Source organism: Cricetulus griseus, chromosome 3, assembly GCF_003668045.3.
Source record: "Cricetulus griseus strain 17A/GY chromosome 3, alternate assembly CriGri-PICRH-1.0, whole genome shotgun sequence".
NCBI lineage: Eukaryota > Metazoa > Chordata > Mammalia > Rodentia > Cricetidae > Cricetulus > Cricetulus griseus.
In genome coordinates this window covers 77,566,070-77,587,051 of record NC_048596.1, presented here as the reverse complement: position 1 = coordinate 77,587,051, position 20,982 = coordinate 77,566,070, and the positions used below count along the sequence as shown (strand labels likewise).

The following is a 20,982-nucleotide window of genomic DNA, read 5'->3' as shown; positions in this document are numbered from 1 at the left end:
GGGTGGCAGTTTTTGTTCTGCAGTTTCTTGGTGTGTAAAGATTGAAGCTGTTTTGTAGGTTGCCTCTCTGTCTCTGTTTGCCTGGAGCTTTTCATTAGGTCCAGAGCTGTGTTTTGTTCAGGAGCAGCATAGGGGACTGAGGTGCTTTTCTTGGTGTGGGGAAATGCATGAAGTTACTTCGTCTCATTGCCGCGTATGTTAACCGTTTATCAGGTTTCGTCATACTTTGAGAACATGTACGTATTCTTTTTCATCAGTGTGTATTTTACAGTGAAGATCTCTGTTTTCATTCCTTATTCACTTGTTTGTCCATCCACGTCAATGTGGAATCATGGATTCTACCTTTTCAAAGGCTTATAATCCTTTATTAATGTATTTATTTATTGCTCAAAATCTGGGAGTAATGGGAGCTTCCTGTGAGACACAGATTATGTATCACCTGGAGCCTCATTGCTATCTGTTTGCCTATTGACTCCTTTTCTTACCTTATGTAGTTTAAAAGAGGGTATCCTGTACCTCAGACTATTGTCTTGAAATCTCAGTGCAGCTGACGCTGACCTTGAACTCCTGATCCTCCTGTTTATACCTCCCAACTGCTAGGATTACAGGCACATGGTACCTTGTTTGACTTTTTTTTAAGTTAGTACTTTGAAATTTGCATGAAAAGTAATTTGTTTATGGTGTTTTCATGCATATATGTCAGTCTACTCTATTGTTCTTCATCTTTCTCCTTCGGTGTCTTCCCCATTTGTTCTTCCTTCTTGCTGATCCCCTTCCACCTCCAAATTGTATATAGTTCCTTCTCCTTTCATATCATTTTACCATTAACTACTTCTGTACTTGTAAATCTTTACTATTGTGATTGAAAATGATCTGTCACGTTCTCTTGTACATAATTATTTTTATTGCTACCTGTATTCACATTAGTTTTCTTTGTTTCAAAAAGCAATCAGAAACTCCATTTTATTCTGTTCTATTCATTTTATCCTAGGAGTTATAGGAGAAGCTGATCCAGCTGGCTCATTCCCTTACCAGTTGCACTGTGATTGGGCTTCTGCCCTACTATCTGCTGATGTTAGTTAGGTTACCAGTGACTTACTGCGTAGTACTGACTAGTTTATTGGTTAACAAAGAAGTCAAGACTGAGGAAAATGTGAAGAAGAAAACAGGAAAACCAAGAGGAATGGGTGGGATGTGTAAGGAAAAAGGAGAGCAGATGATTTTCTGACAGATGTGATGGGATTTTATAACGAGCTTGAGCATGCAGTTGATTTGTGTGTGAGGGCTACATGCTGACTGGGCCATCAAGAAAGTCACCTCCTGTTTCCATTCCTAAAGCAACTAGAACTACCCATCTTTGTCTCATTGTTGTTTTTCTGACAACTGAGCCACATTTTAAAACTTGAGCTTTAAAGTCTAGTTACTATCAGTATGTTTCTTCCTGCTGTTTGCTGTCCTCTTTCTTTCCCTTTGCCTTGTGGTTTGGGCATTATACATTCACTTGGATTATATCTCACTGTATAATGTATTGCATATTTTTACCCAACACTTTTATTTCTTTTCTACGTTCCATTGTGTCAGTGAGGTTAACCAGTCTTTATGCTCCTCAAGGTCCATGTCACTCTGTGCTCTCTTGACTGGAAAAGTGCTCTCGCTCCCTCTCTCTCTCTCTCTTTCTCTCTCTCTCTCTCTCTCTCTCTCTCTCTCTCTCTCTCTCTCTCTCTCTCTCTGTCTGTCTGTAGAAATCCTGCCTCTTCAGGAGGAAGACCTACAGAACTCAGCATGTAATTGTGTGGAATGTTTGTGATTTTGTGCAATAGTTACTGTCCAGGGATCTTGATCAGGTTTGCTTTCTTTTCCAGTTAAATAATTAAAAGGCAGGAAAAAAAAACTCAAGTATGACAAGTAGAAGTGGGGAAATTTTTAAACACAGACTCAGCCAATAAAGGCTTTCACTGGGGGGAGGAAACACACGTGTGAGCACATGCACATATACACCGAGCAAGCACACAAAAATGTCTCTGCAAAGCAAAAACTAGGGACTTTGGAAGCTGAAGCTCACCCTCTCCTTGAGTGGTGGGAATATTTAAAGTTTTTGAAGGATTTTCTTCCCCTAATTTAGGGTTGGTCAGTTTGAAGAAAGACAGGATGGCTGATTGGCCCTCAGCAGGGGACACTAGTGGAGGGAGGGAATGCCCATAAGGCCTTTATTTTAAACTGCCAGGCTTTTGTCTTAGGTTAGGAGGGTGAGGAAGAAGCCAGCCATCTTGAAAGTTCATCATCTTCATTAATTAGTCATGGATGGTCCCCCTCCCTGTCTTTCTACCTATCCGAGTACGTCTAACTCCAGGTTCCTCATAATGAAAGGAGATTGAAAAAAAAAAATTAACAAAGGAAACAGGTATATAGATTAAATCACCAAGGAAACTAGGTGTCTGCTTCCAGAGTTCCACTCCATGCAGTCACAGAAGGTATGCTTAAATTTTCCAGCTTCAAAGGGAAACATGTTTAAGATATTTGCCAGAAGCAGGGCTTGTTAGAAGTTTATTGTCCTTGGGCTGGAGTGATGGGTCAGCAGTTAAGAGCACTTGTTGTTCTTGTAGAGTACTTGGATTCGATTCCCACCACCTATAACTCAAGTTCCAGAGGATAAGATGCTCTTCTGACTTCCTCGGGCATCAGGCACACACATGGTGCACAGGCACACATGCAAGCAAAACATCCGTACACGTAAAATAAATATAAATAGATTTTTGTTTGTTTTTTTGAGACAGGGTTTCTGTGTGTAGCTTTGGGACATGTCCTGTCCTGAAACTCACTCTGTAGACCAGGCTGGCCTCAAACTCACAGAGACCCGCCTGCCTCTGCCTCCCCAGTGCTGGGATTAAACGTGTGTACCACCATTGCCCAACATAAATCGATTTTTTTAAAAAAGAGATTTATTGTCCAAGGCTTCTTTTGGAGTCTGGTCCTATATCATACTTTGGGGAGAAAGTAAAGTGCTAAGGTGAATTGTAGTGCTTGTGTGCTAAGGTGAATTGTAGTGCTTGTGCAGTTGAGGCACTGGGTACCTACCTACCTACTCTCACTAATTAGGGAATGAAAGCTATTGAAATCCAACTTTGTTTACAGGCCAAGGATCAGCTTGTAGTTAACACCTGCTGTGCTGATTTTATTAATTCATTTCAGCACACCATGCAAGCCTACTCCCATCCACATTTATCTGGCATGCCTGTGCTATGGTTTAATGTTTTCCTCTGGCTTGGCCTGCTGCTACTATTTTGTAGTAGTCACCTATGTATCATTCCTTTCTAGAGGCTTGGGATAATCCAAAACACCTGAGGGTGACAGTTACACATTCATTTTGAATTGTAACATAACACTGACACACTACTTAAAAAAAAAATAAAACAGGAATAGTACTGTTTGTGAATCTACAACTTGCTCTTCTCCTTTTACTATGTTAGGGACATTCCTTTCAGTGAGTAAGGAGACAGGCTCCTTTTCATTATGCTATTCATGCAGCAGCCATTTCTTTATTGATGGGCATCCAGTGTTTGCTTTTAGCCCCCTTGAGAGACTTGCAGTGAACTTTCATATGCATACATCTTATTGCCTCGTGCTTCACTACAGTAAGATCATCCTGAAGGATGGTGTGACGGGTAGAGTGAATATCCACCTGTCTTGTCCATATTATAAATTGCTGTATTTCTGTTATACTTTCCAAAAAGTTTTATGCTTTGTGGTGTTTTTTAATTTTTATCTTGTTATTTTTATTTACTGTGAGTACATGTGTATGTCATAATGTATATGCAAGTCAGAGGACAACCAGAAGGGACCATTTCTCTCTCTTTTCACATGAGAATCCTGGGGATCAAACTCCAGTTGTCAGTCAGGTTTGGTGGTAGGCACCTTTATCTGAGGAGCTAACTCTCACTAGCTCATTTCTCTCAGCTGCTTAGGTTCATACTTTACAGTCTTTCTTTGTTATAGTCTAGTTTTCCCCTTATCATTGTCTCTTATACATTCACAGGAGAAAGAATGGAATTTCTTTAAAAAATTTTATTTATTGTCTGATGGGGGTGAGGCAAGTGGAAAGGTGCCTTAGCACGAGGGTGGAGGTCAGAGGAGCATCTGCAGGAATCACTTCTTTTCTTCTACTGTGTGGGTCCTGAGGATGAAACTCCTGTTGTCAATCTTGGTGACACCTACTGATTCATCTTGCTGGCCCCTGAAAGTTTATTTAAGGTCCTCAGTGCTGCTCAGCAGCATGCACATAAAAATAAATATCTTTTAAAAAATCACATGGAGAATCCAGTTTATATACAATGGCATTTACATTTTGATTATAGGTAATAGATGTAGCAGATGTATACAACTATATAACTCCACTCCAGTCAGAGCACTTATATCTGTTAGAAAATTCTCTCTGGGCGTTCAAAGGGTTTATATGTGGTACAGGCTATTAGTAAAATTACTAAATTCTCAGAGAAGGAAAGCCCTGGAGAAGGAGCCCAGTTCCTGTTAAGTACCATGTAGATTCATAGAATTACAGTTTTGAAATATCTTGCCACTAGCCTTGAAGGGGAGTATGGCTAAAACATTGGAACTGTGGGACGGACATGTGAAAACCTAGAGATAGATAGATAGATAGACAGACAGACAGACAGACAGACAGACAGACAGAATGTGTGAGTGAGGGAGTCTGTATGTTTCTCTGTGGGGAAAGCATGGGCGGTTGACTGTAATGACAGAATTGAATAACTTTTTTCCTATTCTTTGAATGTCAGCCCATTACATTTTGAGATCTGCATAATGTGTGCATGTGTCTTAAGTACTAAGGAGAAGATACTTGCTAACTTTATGAAACAAGCACTAAATAAAGTTTGAGAAAGGAGAAAAATAAGAAAAGGGTGAGCCTGTAGTGGCAGGAGCCCATGAAGACAAATGCTAGTAAGAGTGATGTCTTGACAGAAATAGGGTAGGTAGACAGTCTTTCGGATGCCAATGGGGACGGGGACCATTGTATTAAATAAATACTCCTTATCTCAGCCCGGGAAATATTGTGATGCAACCATGTTTGTTTGTTTGTTTGTTTGTTTTGATACAGAATCTCACTATGTAGCATAGGCTAGCCTCAAATTTATGCTCTTGCCTGTGCATGCTGGTACTTACAGGAATGTGCCACCACATATGGCTGTATCTCAGTTCTAACATGGTGATAATGAGGCTGATGAAAACTAAGTAATTAGAGCTTTTGCTTTTAAGTTTTCTCTATATTCCTGTGAACATACCCTTACCATCTTTCTTTGTGACATTCAATTTGCCATTCTTGAATACTGTAGTCATCTTGGCCTTTGACTTTGTTGCGATGGTCCTTACATTGACGATAAAGGAGTCTAATCATGCATTTAGCTTGAATCTGTTATTTCAATTGTGTGTGATGCCACTCATTTCTATTTTCTCAGTCTACTTACATTCCTCCATTTCTTCCATTAGAAAGACCAGATTTAAGCTCTCTGCAGTACATTATAGCCTCTTCCAGTTTCCTACATACTTTCCTTTCTTACTGGTTTTATTTGGTTACATCCCCATTGCCATTCAGCCTTAAGAAATGGTTATGCTTGTTGTTTATAGTGTGTGTTCTCTAGAAAGCTTATTTAGAACAAAGTAGATACTATTTTTGTGTATGATGCTTTTCTTCAATATGCAGAACATTTACTTATTCCTGTTATGAAACTTAGACTCTAGACTGACTAAAGAGGGTAGCTGGACAGTTTCCTCCATATTTTCATAGATTTCTTTCTCAGTAGACTGCTTGAATGACAAGACTAATCCAGAGCACCATGTAAATGGACAGGCCCCACTTGAGTGATGGATAGAGAACCAGTAGCCAGGAGAGCTGTGTGCTCTGGGAGCCTCCTTTGGAAGTTTTAGTTTCATGAGAGAACATTCTTTCAGTTTTAAGTTGTGGGTTTTGTTTTTTTTTTTTTTTTTTTTTTTTTTTTTTTTTTTTTTTTAAGTGGATGCTTCCTGTAACCAAGCAGGCGGGAAGGACTCAGGGATTATGGTTGGGGTGGTTGTGTCTAGAGTGGATATCACTTTACTATTCCTTATGCTACTCCCCCTTCCCCCCCAATGTCTTTCTGTTATCATTGTTCTCGTCTTAAATGTTTTCTAGAGCTCTACTAGAGGAGTGGTAGGTACATTTGTCTACCTAAGACTTCTGTGTTTATTACTGGATATGATTCCCTTTGTTGTAGTACACTGTTAATTTTGAGTAGTTGTTGCTTTCTCCTGAATTTCAGTGAGGTAGAGGGAGAAAGAGGAAGAACCATTTCTCTAGTCATGATACCCTGAACAAGAGGATCTTTCTGTTGGCAACTTTGAACTTTTTAGTTTCCGAAGAGTTAAACTTAAATGCAAATAGTTTGAGATTATTGTAATGCTAAAATGCATGTTACCTATTTATGAATAGTTTGTACTCGAAAAATGTGTATGGCTGGGTATGTAGCTCAGTGACACAGCTCTTGTCTAACATGTGCAGAGCTCTGGGTTTGATCTGTCAGCACAAAGTGCATGTGTGCATGCATGTGCACACACACATGCATGTGGAAGAGAGCGGGGAAAGCCGGAAGTGCCATACTAATCCATCACCATTAGGTACTGCTTGATCATTGGGACCCCTAGCAAGGTACAACTTACCCAGTAAAGTTTACATTCTATAATTGGAAGGAACTTACAGTTTCCCAGTGTAAATAAAACTTGTCAATTTTTTGTTGCCTTCCTTGAAATGACATTAAGATGAAAACTTTCATACTTGTGAAGGAAAGCTATGTCAGTTAAAGAAAATTGTACTATATGGTAGCTATGTGGTTAGGTTGCAAGTTGTGTTGAATAAAAACAAATTTGCTGTATTTCTTATAAGTGAAAATGAATCTGTGTGCAACATTATTTATATTTCTAAATCCATTTTGGGAAAGTTAATTGCAACTGTGTGGTTCAGGGATTTAGTGCAAGAAGAAGAACAGTTGATGGAAGAAAAGAAAAAGAAAAAAGACGACAAGAAAAAGAAGGAAGCTGCTCAAAAGAAGGTAGTATATGATAAACTTTGTTAAGCAGTTTGAACATAGAATAAAAGAAAGTTACTCATGGCTTTTTTAAAGCGTCTGCTTAAGTTTAACTTCATTGAAGATTCATTTTAATATTTAATGTCTTTGAATGTACATATATAGTAGTTTGCTGAATGTGTAATTCAATGCATGGATAATCTTGCCACTGGTGAGTTCTTTAAGGTAAGTACATCTCATAGGTCTTTTTCTTTCGATTAGTGATTCCTGTCTATTTCATTATAATTTTATAAGTGGAAAGAGCACAGGATTTGTAGCTATACAGCTATATGTAGTTTAATGGCTATAAAGACAGACTGGGTTTTGAAGCTTTATTTGCTCATATAATCATAGAACGATATGTCCATCAATTTTATGTAGCCTTCGTGGGCCTCAATTTCTTTACATTTTGTAAAACAAGAGTTGAGTTAAATGAGGTAATAAAATACATGTGCAAAGCAGGAAATAAACTATATTTAAGCAAGTTTTGACATGATAAAGAATAAAAGTCCCTTTTTATTTGATACCTGTCCTGACTTTATAAATTTTTGGTTTAAATTAAGATACTTTAAAACAAGCCTAAGGCACTTGCTGGAGAAGAACTCCAGGCACAATCAGGATCAGAGACTGGCCTCAAAGCAGAGCATGCTAAGGAGTTTACCCTCAGTCTTCTCTATCAATCTTCACAGACCTTAAAATGTTCTAAAAGGCCCAGCAAGTTACTATTCCATTTATTTTAATGACATGTCCTACTGTGTTTTTACAATATGTCCCCCTCTTAGGTAAGGCATTGTGCTAGGAACTGGGTGTAACTACAGCACAGCACTTCCCTTATCACCATTCACTAAGAGGCAGCATACATAAGGCATACAGACACGAAGCATGTCTTTTTGGGAAACTATTGAAGCACAGAGGAAAATACCTTAGCCTGACATGGAGCAAGTCGGACAGGACATTTTCTTAGGATAGAAATGAGTCAGGTGATTAAAGAGCAGAAAAGTACCCAAAGCACAGTAAACTCAGAACCGGGAATTTGAAGACTGTGTGTCCTAAAATGTAGAAGCTTTTGGCGAAGGTGGTGTAGGAATATCAGGAGAAGTCTCAGAAGGCAGTTAATGGTAGATAAATTCTCTTCTTCAGGCTTTGAGTGTTGAGGAAATTATTGAAAATATTTTAGTAAGAGTGACATGAAAGTTTGTATTTTTACCTTAGGAAAGTGTTGAGTTGGACCAGAAAGGGATTTGACAGGCTTAAGGGACTATGTAATCCGTAGAATTTGTTAGTGACTATGAAGATATAACATCCTAGCTTGACTGGATTCCATATTGAGTGGTTAAGTATGTTTGGGAACAGTTAAACTGCTTAGAGTACAGAAAAAGAAGTGATAAATGAATCAGTTCTAGGTATGCTAAACTTTGTGCCCCATTAGCAGGTTTTATGGAGAAGGGTGGAGTACAGAGCCTTTTGAAGGACTGTGAGGAGAAATGGTAGGTGACACTAGTCTGACTGCTCTCAGGGGAAGCTGAAAAGAATACATAGTATATGCATTGTATGATTTTGGATAGAGCTCTAGTATAGAGTCTTGTGTTGGCTGATTCCTCAGGCCTCCACCAGAGGCTTTTTGATATTGGATGCAATTTGGTCCATCTTTATTTGCTATTTATGAGTCTAAAGTTGGGAAAAGCTTACAGTACCCTTGAGCCATATGGTGTCATTTGCCCATAAAAGAACTCCTGGGATAAACTAGAGATTGGTGAGGAGGCTTCTTGGTGTGCTTAATGTAGAATCTTGTTTGGCTAGCATCTGAATGTTGCCTTATGCCTTGTTGGTGCTAAGTAGTTCAAGATTTAGGTAGTAAGTTATAGTACAGCATGTTTGGGAAAGAGCCTAAAATAATATTTAAGCCTAAAGTAATACTTAAGCATATGTGTTTAGAATTTGCCATGTTCACTGAGGAAATTCTGCAAAAGGAAGACACTTAGTAGAATAATTTCTGTAAACACTATTTTGTGGTATAATTTTAAGTCATAGCATATAATAATGACTCGATTGTGAAAGTTCATTTTTAACTTTCCTCACAATCAACTCTCTAAATCACCAAGTCAGCAAAGCTACTTCCTTATGTGTGCATAAATTTACATATAGCACTTGAACAGCATTTATCCTGTTATTTGGCATCTCATCAAATCTTCAGTGACTGCTTTTTACTTTTTGTTTTGTTTTGTTTTTGTTCTTTCGAGACAGGGTTTCTCTATGTAGCTTTGGAGCCTATCCTGGGACTCGCTCTGGAGACCAGGCTGGCCTCGAACTCACAGATCCACCTGCCTCTGCCTCCCGAGTGCTGGGATTAAAGGCATGCGCCACCAACGCTGCTTTTTACTCTTTTTCCCACTTTTTCCCTGCCTCAGCTAGTGGTTCCACCATCACACTCTGATGATGTCCCACTAGAACCATTCATTAGAGGCTGAGAGATATAAGTGTTTGCTTTTCCCAGACCTTCCACATGAGTAGAGTATTGCTGTGTATCCTATCAGTCCACTAAACAGTCTAAAGGAAAGTTAAAAAGCCCTCAGTTATTGTAAAATTTCGTTGTCTAGACTGCCACTGTAAAAACAGCTTCTCCAAGTTGCAGAAAACCAGCTTATAACTGAATTTGAATGCAACCTGTTGGCAAAATAAGGACAGCTGGTATTTCCCTACACAGCTACCAAATAGCTCCTTAAAAAAAAGAAACTCCCAGATTGGCCCATATGAAAGACTGTGAGTCACAAACTGTTAAGACAAGCTTTGTGGAGCTTTCTTTTTGTTTCTTGTAGGAGCCAACAAGTAAATCCCAGTAGGTGGTAGGAGACAAACATAATTCAGGTGGGCAGGCTCATTTACATGAGTGTTTGAACATTAACTCATCATAATCTGCCTGCTGTATGTATGAACCATGCACTTTCACTTCTAAAGAAGACTTCAGCTGTTACCTGTTCTAATGTGTTTGTTCAGTGTAAGGTGGCTAACCTTGGTTTCATCATGGCAACAGAAGCAGAAGTAAAATTGAAACATTGTTTTCTTATTGGGTGTCTATTCAAAACTATCACAGCGCTCTGCTTTCCATGCAGTATTATCTTGTGTTTCTGCTTTATTTTCACCATATACAGGTGAATTTTTAAATTGAGATATAATATATTAAGGAACATAAAGTGTAGGTTTTCATGCTGTGAATACAGAAAACATTTAGATTTAACTCCCTAAGAGCACCTGTGTGCCTTTGAAATCTAAGTTCATACCATGAGCTATTTTCTGCTTCAAATAAAGAACCAAGTAACACAGTTTCTTTGAGTACTGGATATTAAACACAGAGCATTGAGCATGCTAAGCAAGCTCTCTACACTGAACCAGATTCCTATGCCCCTCCCCCTTGACACACCTCAGAACTCATTGTAGTGTTTTGTTTTGTTTTTCGAGAAAGGGTTTCTCTGTATAGTTTTGGAGCCTATCCTGGCAATCACTCTGGAGACCAGGCTGGCCTCGAACTCACAGAGATCCGCCTGCCTCTGCCTCCCGAGTGCTGGGATTAAAGGCGTGCGCCACCACCGCCAGGCTCATTGTAGTATTTTTTAACTGTAAATGTTTCTTATTTTATTACTTAAGTTATATATATAAATATTTAGTCTTTCTCAAGAGAAATTCTATATAAAAATGGGGGTACTTTTTAAAAATGATATTCCCCATCCTAGTAAATGAACATGGAGCTCAGTGAGCTGATGACTTCATTTTGACATTTTTTTTCTGTTCTAAAAATCTGGCTATATATGTACAATACTTTTATATAATGAAGAATCTTCTGGTTCTTAGACCTAGAAACTAATTCAATGAAGTACAGGCATAGTTTTAACCATAAAGAGGGGCTAGGGCAATAGCAGCAACACAGGGTTCACACGAACTTCTCCCCAGGTTCCATTTTCAGAAGAAAAATTTCAAAAGGAATCTTCAGGGAACTGTAGTGAAGAAAAGGGAAGTTGAGAAATAGGTTAATTATAGAGGGGTAATTTAGAATATTCTTCATTTAAACATGTGTTTGTAGTTCCTAGAAAGCATATAATAGTGAAGGGTTGGGGAAAACAATACAAATTGGAATTTCCTGGTATAAACTTTTATTTCATCATTCATGCTATTTTAGTTGCTGTTTGAATTGAAGAGACTTTTACAGGTTTTATGAATGTGAATTATTAAAGCCTAAAAGAGGCTGTGGAAATGTCTGTTTCCTTCCCTTTTGGAAATGCTGCTTATTTAGTCTCATGAGTGTGTTTCTCTGTAACCTTGGTGATAACATGGCCAGATTGAGGAGGCACTGATTGAGGGCAGTGAGATGTTCTGTCCTTTCACACTCCTCACTCTGCCTCAGTTCTGAAGATTAGTATTCAGCAGACCAGGGTTTTAGACTAGATGTCATTTGTTAATTCCTAGGAAATACTGTTGAGTAGTAGTTATCATTTTTAAAAAGTTGGGTTGAGGCCTTTAATCCCAGCATTTGGGAGGCGAAGGCAGGTGGAATTCTTGAGTCTGAGGCCAGCCTGGTCTACAGAGTTCCAGGACAGCCAGAAGTATACACACACACACACACACACACACACACACACACACAGAGAGAGAGAGAGAGAGAGAGAGAGAGAGAGAGAGAGAGAGAGAGAGAGAGAGAGAGAGAGAGAGAGAGGAGCTAGATTAATTCTTTATTCCTTTGTGTCTTAATTTTTTTTTTTTAAACATCCTGACCAAAGTTTCCCCTCTCTTCTTCAGTCAGTACCCTGCCTCCCACATGTCCCATCCACCCCTCTGTTTCTATTCAGAAAAGGGCAGAGTTGAAAGGGCAAGATCATTTAAAAGTAAAAAAGAAACAGTTTTTAATCCCAGCACTTGGGAGGCAGAGACAGAAACATCTATCTCTATTAGTCAAAGGCCAGCCAGGCCTACGTATTGAGACCCTATTTTAAAAACAACTCAAGAAAACATTAAGGACAATTCTAATATATTTATGTCATTTGGTAGAGCCCAGATAGTGCTGTTTTATTTAACACACAACCAATATAAAATATTGTTAGTGAAGTAGTTATTTGAAAAATGCTCACTATTAGAAATCTGGTATATATTTTACAGATCTCCGTTTAAACTGACCTCATTTCAGTTGTCAGTAGTCATATGTATGACTAATGGCTATGGTTTGGGGGCAGTGGAGACAATTACTATTAAAATACTGGGCCCACATGGAAATTTTCATTATAATAATTTGATGATCATACTAGAGTCTTGGACTGGCCTCCAGAAACCTGCTTTTAAAGAAGCAAAATTCAGCCACTTCCACTTGCTTCTCATCGGTTGATTTCTATTGCCTTTATGCCTTCACCCTGGTAGGTCAGTGCTCAGGGTGAGATACCTCAGATTACCTCCTGCAGGTGACAATACTGGTGAGGCTGTCCATTGTTTCAGAACAGCTGCTTTTAACCTGTGAGCTGCAGCCTTTGGGGGATGGGGATCAAACGACTAAGGGTCACTTAAGACCATTGGAAAACACAGGTAATTAATTACATTATGATTCATAACACTAGCAAAATTACAGTTATGAAGCAGCAACGGATCTAATTTTATGTTTGGGGGGATAGTCACCACAGCATGAAGAATTGTATTAAATGGTTACAACATTAGGAAGTTTAAGAATCATTGTTCTAGAACAAATAAAACTGCTTTATCACACCCGCATGGTCTTTTAAAGCCTGGAAAAGTATCACTGTATGCCTTTGGTTTTAATAATGTCATAATTTCTGCATCTTGCAATTTATGTTTCTTTGAAAAAATATAGAGTTTGTTTTGTTTTTTAAGAAAGGCTTTGGGCTTACAAAGTAATTCATATTCTGACTCTGGCTTTATAAGATTATTAAACATATAAATAACATGGTACTTGTAACACTTCATAGACTTCTAAGTTCTCTGTAAGAATTTTTTTCTATAATCTTGATTTTCAAAATTACTTCTCCCTAAAATAAATAACTATTGTCTAGCCAGCTGACAGGCCTTTTAGCATTACCCTTCCATCACTGTTTTCCTTTTAATTTTGATCCATAAGATACAAGATGGGCCTCCATTATTTTGTGTATCTCTAGTGCTCTAAAACTGGACAAAGCACCATAGTGGAAGATGAACATTTGGTGTGGCTTCAAAAGTAGAGTAACTGCTGTAGTTTTTATTATATATATTTATAATGGTATAATTTATAATGGAATTTTTGGTAGCTTAGTAATTTTATTTGATTAGGCAAAATGAATTATGCTTTGAGGCAGTTAAGTAAAACTATCATAATTAAGAAATAATTCTTTGTTATTCAGTTACATAATATTCATCCCTTTTTAGTCAGCCTGAATCTTTTTGAATCTTTTACTTTCAGGTCTCTGTACAGCAATTATGATGAGAAGGTGATTGTGCTTGGGGACTTCTCTTGCATTTCACAGTTCTTGCCAAGGCCCTTGCAGTTTGAACTGGGTGCCTAAGTCAACTCCACTGTCCTCCAGTCTTCTTCTCAGTGTTGGTGTCAGAGAGCTAGCTAGTAAGCATAGGCACAGGCCTTGGGAAGCAGGGTTATCAGATCAGCTGCTCATCAGTCATTTTCATGAGATTTGTCAGAAGCTACAAGTTAGTTTAAAAAAGTTTTCCCATTTAGCAATACTGAAAAGTTGACTATTAATTTAACTATAATTAAGTTAACTATATTAATATATGATGAAATTTATGTACTATATATGTAATATAGATATCTATGTATAACATATAGTTGATAGTATATTAAGTTGGTCTCCAGAAGTTAAATTTATTACGAATTTGGCCAAAGTGATTATTTATAACTTTTGCAGAAAGTATAATTCATCTGTGATTATTTGAAGCCACTCAGACATGCAAAATTTGTTTAAAAACCTATTTATACAAAGGTGATAATTATGAAACTATTTTAAGTATAACATGAGAAAAATGCAGCTCACCTTTGAAAAATTATAAGCCACCATAAAATGTCTTCTATGCTTTATGTCTAACAAATCATTACAGAATTTTTTATTAGTAAACATAATATGAAGAACAATGGGGCACATCTGTGGGAAAAGAATGCTTTGCATGTCTTTTCCTGTACAGTTCATCTAAAGATAATTTCTTTAATAAAAATGTATATCTTATATAATAGTAATATATGAGCATTTTATCATAACAATTCATTTCTTTCAGTTTCATATTTACATTGTTTTTTGTTTGTTTGTTTTCATTTTAGGCCACTGAACAAAAAATCAAAGGTACGTTATTTAAAGCTATTTCTTCTTATTTCATTAAAACAAAGTTGTTTATGTGCATTTTTATTCACTTTGGGATGGGAGAGAAGTTTATGAAGAAAACTGGGGTGGGGCAGACTACTTTGAGGTCACCTTGGTGTCTTCCTTTGGGGCTTATTTATGGTGAATATCACCACATGGAGAAGATACTGCCCTAAAGCTGTTTTCTGATGCTGTCTGATGAGAGTCTTGGGTACAAGCCTTCCTTTTGGTCTTTCATTCTAAAATCTTGTATGCAGGGGCGAGGTGGGGTAAGGTGAGATTCCTGCCTGCTTTGCTCCTTGTTCTCTGTCCTTTACAAAGGCACAGTAGTGGCACCTATTCTTGTATTATCATCTAAGTAATAAATTGCTAACCCCACAGTCATTGAACCAGGTTACCTAGTGGACCCTGGGCTGAAGACTTAGAGCTTAATCCCTCCTAAATCCTAAACTTCACAGCCCTTGAATACTTAGTAGTGAAAGTTATACAGCCCAGAGGCTGAACTTAATTGGGGTTTTAGCCATGTCAGAAATACGTTCTCTATCTCATTAGTATGTGTACTCAGTAGTACAACCTTTGGTTATGAGATTGACATTAGTTAAGGTGGCATCTATTAGAGTAAATAAGAACAGATAAAGCCTATATTTTACTGAAGAAAATGTTTACATGAATGAACCTAAGGAGAAACTGAGAGACAGGAATTTGAGGGTGTAAGTGGATTGATTTACAGTTCTGACCAAGGCTGGAGAGAAGTACCCAGTCTCTCCACTTTGGCGATACCAGTGTTGATTTCTGGCTTCAGGGCTCCCATGAGTGGCCTGTCTTCACCCCACCTGGTAGTTTCTGGAGAACTTCTAATCTCTGGGGAGGTAAGTCAGCCATGAATTTAACCTCAAGGAGCCATGTAAAGTGCTGAGCATGACAGCTTGCTGTTACAATCCCAGTGCTGGAAATGGATGCAGGATAATACCTGGAGCAATTTGTGAACTCCAGGCCAGTGAGAGACCGTGTCCTGAAGAAGATGGATGGCATTTCTGAGGATGACACTCAAAAAGTGGTGCATACAAGAACACGGGTGTCTGCATAAAAAAAAGAAATTTTAATCCTTAAGGTCCCTATTGCATAGTGGACATTGGAGGTATTCTCAAACAGAACATAATACAATGTAGCTTGGCTGATTAATTGTTTAAGTTGTCCTTAAGCAATAGGGAGTGCTGTTTCACCTGGCAGGAATGAAGGAAAGTCTTCAGATTAGGATTCAATGGCCAAAGAATGAAATGCAGGAAGGATGAGTTAGTTCAGATCCCAGAGAAAAAACGGTGTGGTATTATGTGCAGTGGTAGCAATCCAAGAGCCTTCAACACAGAGTCTGGAATGGAGAGAGTTGAGGCTGAAGAAATAGGTGAGAATCCAGTCAAAGTGAGCTTTATGAATTTATGTAAATGTTATATGTTCATATATAAACATACTAAGGAGCTTAGACTTTTATAGGCAGCTAGGAGCCTCTAATAAAGAGCTTAAGCAAAAGAGTGGCATGGTTTATTTATTTTGTTTTGAGACAGGGTTGCTTCTGTATCCCAGGCTAGGATATTCTGAATGGTAGATAATTTTTTTTTTTCATATTTTAAAGGTGTTAACCTCTGTGAATGGAAAAAAACTGGCTGAAACATGAGTGGAGATTTAATAGTGCTAATATATTATATAAATATATTTCTGGACAGAGGAGATGGGTAGACAGAATAAGGATGGAACATTTGTCTCTGCATTAGGGGTATTGGGATTGACAAAATGCAGGCCTAGAGACTTAGTGATCATGGAGAAGCAAGACCAGAGAGGGAAGAGAAAGAATACAGCGTAAATAGATGAGATGCCAGGTGTAATAGATAAGAGTTACAGAGCTGCTCTGTAGTGGTATATACCTTTAATCACAGAGACAGAGACAGAGACAGAGACAGAAACAGGAGGATCTCTGAGATCAAGGCCAACCTGGTTTATATAGTGAGTTTGAGGCAAGCCAGGGCTACATTGTTGAGATCCTACAGTCAGAAGAGGAGTTGAAATTGAGATTATGACTGATCAGAGTTCTGAGACAGTTACCATTATCTCTCCTACAACTACATTTGCCCTTACTCCACTAGCCTGTTTGTTGTTTTTGTTTTCTCTTTTCATAACCAAACTCCTCTGTTCTTTCATGGTTCTTTTAATGTGGCCTTTTATGCTCTAGCCAACCCATTTGCCCCAACCAACATTTTATACAGTTTTTACAGCATTTGTCTTTTTCATGTTATTTTCTGTTTGCTTTTTGGTCCAGGTTCTTCACTGTGCCTTGCTCCATTTGCTTTTGGTCTCTACCCATTTCCATTTTTCAGAATTTTATTATATCTATGATTTTGGACACTTGATTATATTTTGTCTTAGATTGTTGATTGATCTACAGATATTTCTTCTTCAATGTGATCTTTGAGTACCTACTGTTTAATGTCTTTTCCAAATGTAAATCATCCTTTTACTTCCTTGCTTAAACTACTTTCTGGTTTCTAGATTTTCCACAAGTCTAAGAATATTAAACTGACTATAGGAAAGTCTCTTAGGATGCAGTGTGCTGTTTGCTATTATTTCATTTCATCAATGATTTACTGTCAGCTCTCTTCATAACTGATCACAATTTTTTATTCATAAATGGCATTTTATTTTTATGGTGTGTATGTGTCTGTGATGATAGGGGTTTATAGTTGGTAGAGATTGTGAATTAGAGAGGACAGTCAGGTTTGGCCTATGTTGAATTGTTCTGATGCACAAAGTGAACTAAGCACTATTGTCGAGTAAACTGACTCATCTGTTACCCCGATGCTGTATCTTGTTTTAATTTGTTCTGATTTTTGGTTACAACAGAACTTAAGTCTATCTTCCTTTTGTTTGAGGGCAAGGGCCTTTACCTGCTGAGCTCTCTTCCCAGCCCCCAACTTTGCACCCTTTAATCCATTCAGCCTCATCTCTGTCCCTAGTGATTAAGTAATCAGTTCTGAGGGATTTGGGTTTCATTTTGTTTTGACAGCATTGGGGATTGTGCCAAGGGCCTTACATGGTAAGCAAGCATTTAAGCACCTGGTTAAAGCTAAAATCTCTATGATTTACTTTTTTTTAATCCCACATTTAAGTGAGATTATGTAGTATTTTGGCTTCAGGTTACCTCAGTCATTCTGAATATCAAGACCTCCCCCCCTTTTCTTTTCTAAAGAAACCCCTTTTTTATGCTGAAGAACATTCCATGGTGTTGGGGGAGGGGTGTCCGTGTTTGTGTCCATCCGTTTGTCTGTGTGTGCTCATTCGAAGGTGTATGCTACAGTTTCTTCATCTGCTGACACATTCATGTTTTGTCACCTTTGCTATTGTAAATAAGTCTGCAATGGGCCTAGAGTCAAGGTGCTCCCTTTATCTCTTTGTGGTATGTACTTGAAGAGGTACTGCTGTGCCATATGATGCAATTACAGTTTTCATTTCTGAAATGGCATTAGTTCTTATTTCTCAATGATCAAACCTCATGCTGAACAAAGTTCAGCATCTTAAGTGTCCTCACAGAGCTTCAGAGTAGAAAACTGAGACATCAGAAAGCTATAGCTTCAGGCATGTGATACGGTGTAGATGACTGAGGCTGTTAGGTGTATGGAAGAAGCTGTTCACAGCTGATGTGATACCCCAGAGAATTTGGTACCCATGCTCTGAGGTGGGTAGCCATAGCTCATTCTGTCACAAAGGTGGGAGATTAACCACTAGGAGAATTAGGGTGGTGTTGAAATTAGTCTGGCTTATTATTCAGTGTACCACTATGGTTCTTTTGCTTTGTGAGATGATTTGGAGGCCAATGCCTGCTGATGTTTGAAACGGAACAGAGATGATTGATTATTAAGGACTTCCTAAAAGCAGATTGTTTTCTTCCTGTGAGAGATACTTTGAGCTGTGTAACAAGTAAGATTTGTAATTCTATGCTAACAAGAAGCGGGGAAATAGCTGTCTACTTTCATGGGAAATAGTTAAGAAAAAATTTTGTTTGGTTATTAGAATCACCATTTTTCCTTTCCCCTTACTAATAAGAAGGGGAATTCACATGGTAAATTCACAGAAAATGCTGAGGACTCCATTTTGTTTTAGAAACAGTCACCAGTAAATGTTTAAATTGATGGAAGTGAAAGAGTGTGTTTCAATTATGTGTGGTGATTCTGAAAAGGAAATAGGGGGTAGGAGAAAGTAGTTTAGCAGTGAGCTATAGTCAATAACTAGGTTCAGGAATTAAGGAGAAGAGCCCATAGTTTTTGGGAATGTTGTAAGAGTATCCCAGAATTGTGTGTCCTGAGTTGAGAGTCTAAGATTCTACTAAAACAATAATTAGTAGAATTATTAATTAATGAAACAATAATTTCATTTCAAAATAAACAACCCAGGGATCTCTCTTTTAAGCTTTTGGAGAAGAATTAAGATGAGTTAGTAGGAGTAGTTGTATCAGTTAACACCCACTAACAATCCTCCAAAAAGACAGCACACACAAAAACATTTCACCTGTGTTAATGTACACTTACAGTCCTTTAATTCTGATAAGAGTAGCATGTAGGTCTCAGTACATTCTGAACAAGAGCCTTTGTTCTTTGATGTCTTAAGGGAAATGTTGCTGGGATGGCCAGAGGCTGAAAGCTTTGAGTCACTGCTAGAGACAGTAGCTGGGAATGACTGTCACGTTTGCAGTCATTATTTCTATGGTTTTGGACAAGTTTCTTAACTTACACACTCAAATGGGAGATAATCCAGCCCATGTCTGTGTTGTAGAATATAAAGCTGTGGGGCCTCGAGGCAGAATATTGTGTAGGTATTGTGCAAGTATGTGGGTAGAAAATCTGAGTTTTTAGAGAGCAGCACTTTAATTGAGAATCTACAAGTAGGCCTCTATGAAATTGATCAAGAGGGGAAGCCACGGAAAGTGGCTGGTTGCAATTGTATAGTGATTAAGGACTATGACAAAAAAATCTCAGGCCAAGGAGGTTATTGAAGAGTACTTCAATTGCAAATTAATTAATTAATTAATTAATTATCTGGCTCATTTAAAAAAAAAAAAAGGCCTGGCTAGCTCAGTCTGTAGCACCTGAGACTCTTTAATCTCAGGATCATGGGTTCATGCCCCATGTTGGGCATCATAATGTAAATGGAGTTCTTAATTGGTCTAATTAATAAAAACCCAGAGTCAGATAGAGGAAGAGCTGAGAGATCAGACAGAAGGAGCCAGCCACAGCCACACCTTACCTCCTTAGCATCTCAGCAGACCAGAGAGCGAGTTCCTGTTTCTCCCTGTTTATATCCTGTTTCTACCTAGCTACGTCACTTCCTGTCTGTCTGTACAGACCTCCAGACCTCTATGGTTAGCTAGTGGTAAGCTCCATTTTCTGACTATCAGACAGGCTTTATTTGTACAAGCAAGATAGCACCACAGAATACAGATCTTGGCTTGTTTCCTTTCTTTTTCCCATTAATGTTAACTCATTGAGCCCACATTAAATGCCTTATTTTAACTGACATGAAATCATTTTTAAAGTGGTTAATCCTTTATTAGCCATTCCCCTATTGTTAGAGGGTTTGACTTTACTCTTAATTTCAAATTACGATGAAAGTTAATGTACACTAAACAGGGCAGTTGTTTCAGGATCGCACTGATTTAACCTTTTAGCTTTGCTATTTACTAGGTGCTTTTGCATGAGCAGCTTTCTTCTGTGTCTGTCACTTAATCTGTAAAATGGAAATAATACCTCAACAGTATGGAATCATGATGAAAGATAACAAATACACCTGGCATCCAAGTGAAATTTAAGTTTCCACCACTGTAGCTTTACAATATTCTACCAGTCTTTCAGCTTTTTGAAATAATACACTAGGAGTTTCTACAGCACTTCAGGACCTCCACACCCAAATAGTAATTTGCTTTTTTCTTCCATTAAAGTAGAGGCCAGTCCAGTCAAGGTGAATCATAGTGCATTGTGGGAGGGTAAGACAGGCAGGTTAGGGAGATAGTTAGGTTAAGATGCTAACTGTTCTTGCAGAGAACTGCAGTTAATTTTCTAGCACCCATACTGCCAGCAACTCTAGTTCCACGTGATCTGACATCTTCTGGCCTCTGGGGACTCGTGCACAAGCATACATACAAAGTAAAAGAGTAAATCTTTAAGATTGGTAGGTTAAGATTGGAATTTTCTTGATTTTTTTATAATTATTTTTATTTTATGTGCATTGGTACTTTGCTTGCATGTATGTCTATGTGAGGGTGTCAGATCTTGGAGTTACAGAAAGTTGTGAGCTACCATGTAGGTGCTGGGAATTCAACCCTGGTCCTCTGGAAGTCGGTACTCATAACCCCTGAGCCATCTCTCCAGCCCCTTTATTTACTGTACTAATTTTAATGATTTATACATTTTTGTTTACCTGTTTAACTTTGAATTTTTATTAGCAAGTACATGCTTATTAGTTATTTTCTGGTTAGTGCTTGTTGTATTTCTCAT

General features: G+C 38.1%; 1 protein-coding gene across 6 annotated transcripts in view; it reads left to right on the top strand.

The window, feature by feature from the left end:
- Positions 1 to 20,982, top strand: part of Tnrc6a (trinucleotide repeat containing adaptor 6A) — a 79,247-nt gene that overhangs the window by 11,872 nt on the left and 46,393 nt on the right. For 5 of the 6 annotated variants that reach the window (XR_004769087.1, XM_027410289.2, XM_035442244.1 and 2 more), the window contains exons 3-4: positions 7,007 to 7,094; positions 14,407 to 14,428. Coding sequence is in view for 5 of the 6 variants with exons in the window: in XM_027410289.2 (XP_027266090.1) it covers positions 7,007 to 7,094; positions 14,407 to 14,428 (110 nt within the window). In the remaining variant the exon portion in view is untranslated. Of the gene's footprint in view, positions 1 to 7,006; positions 7,095 to 14,406; positions 14,429 to 15,248; positions 15,316 to 20,982 lie in introns of all 6 variants that reach the window. The other variant, XM_035442243.1, reaches the window with a different exon arrangement.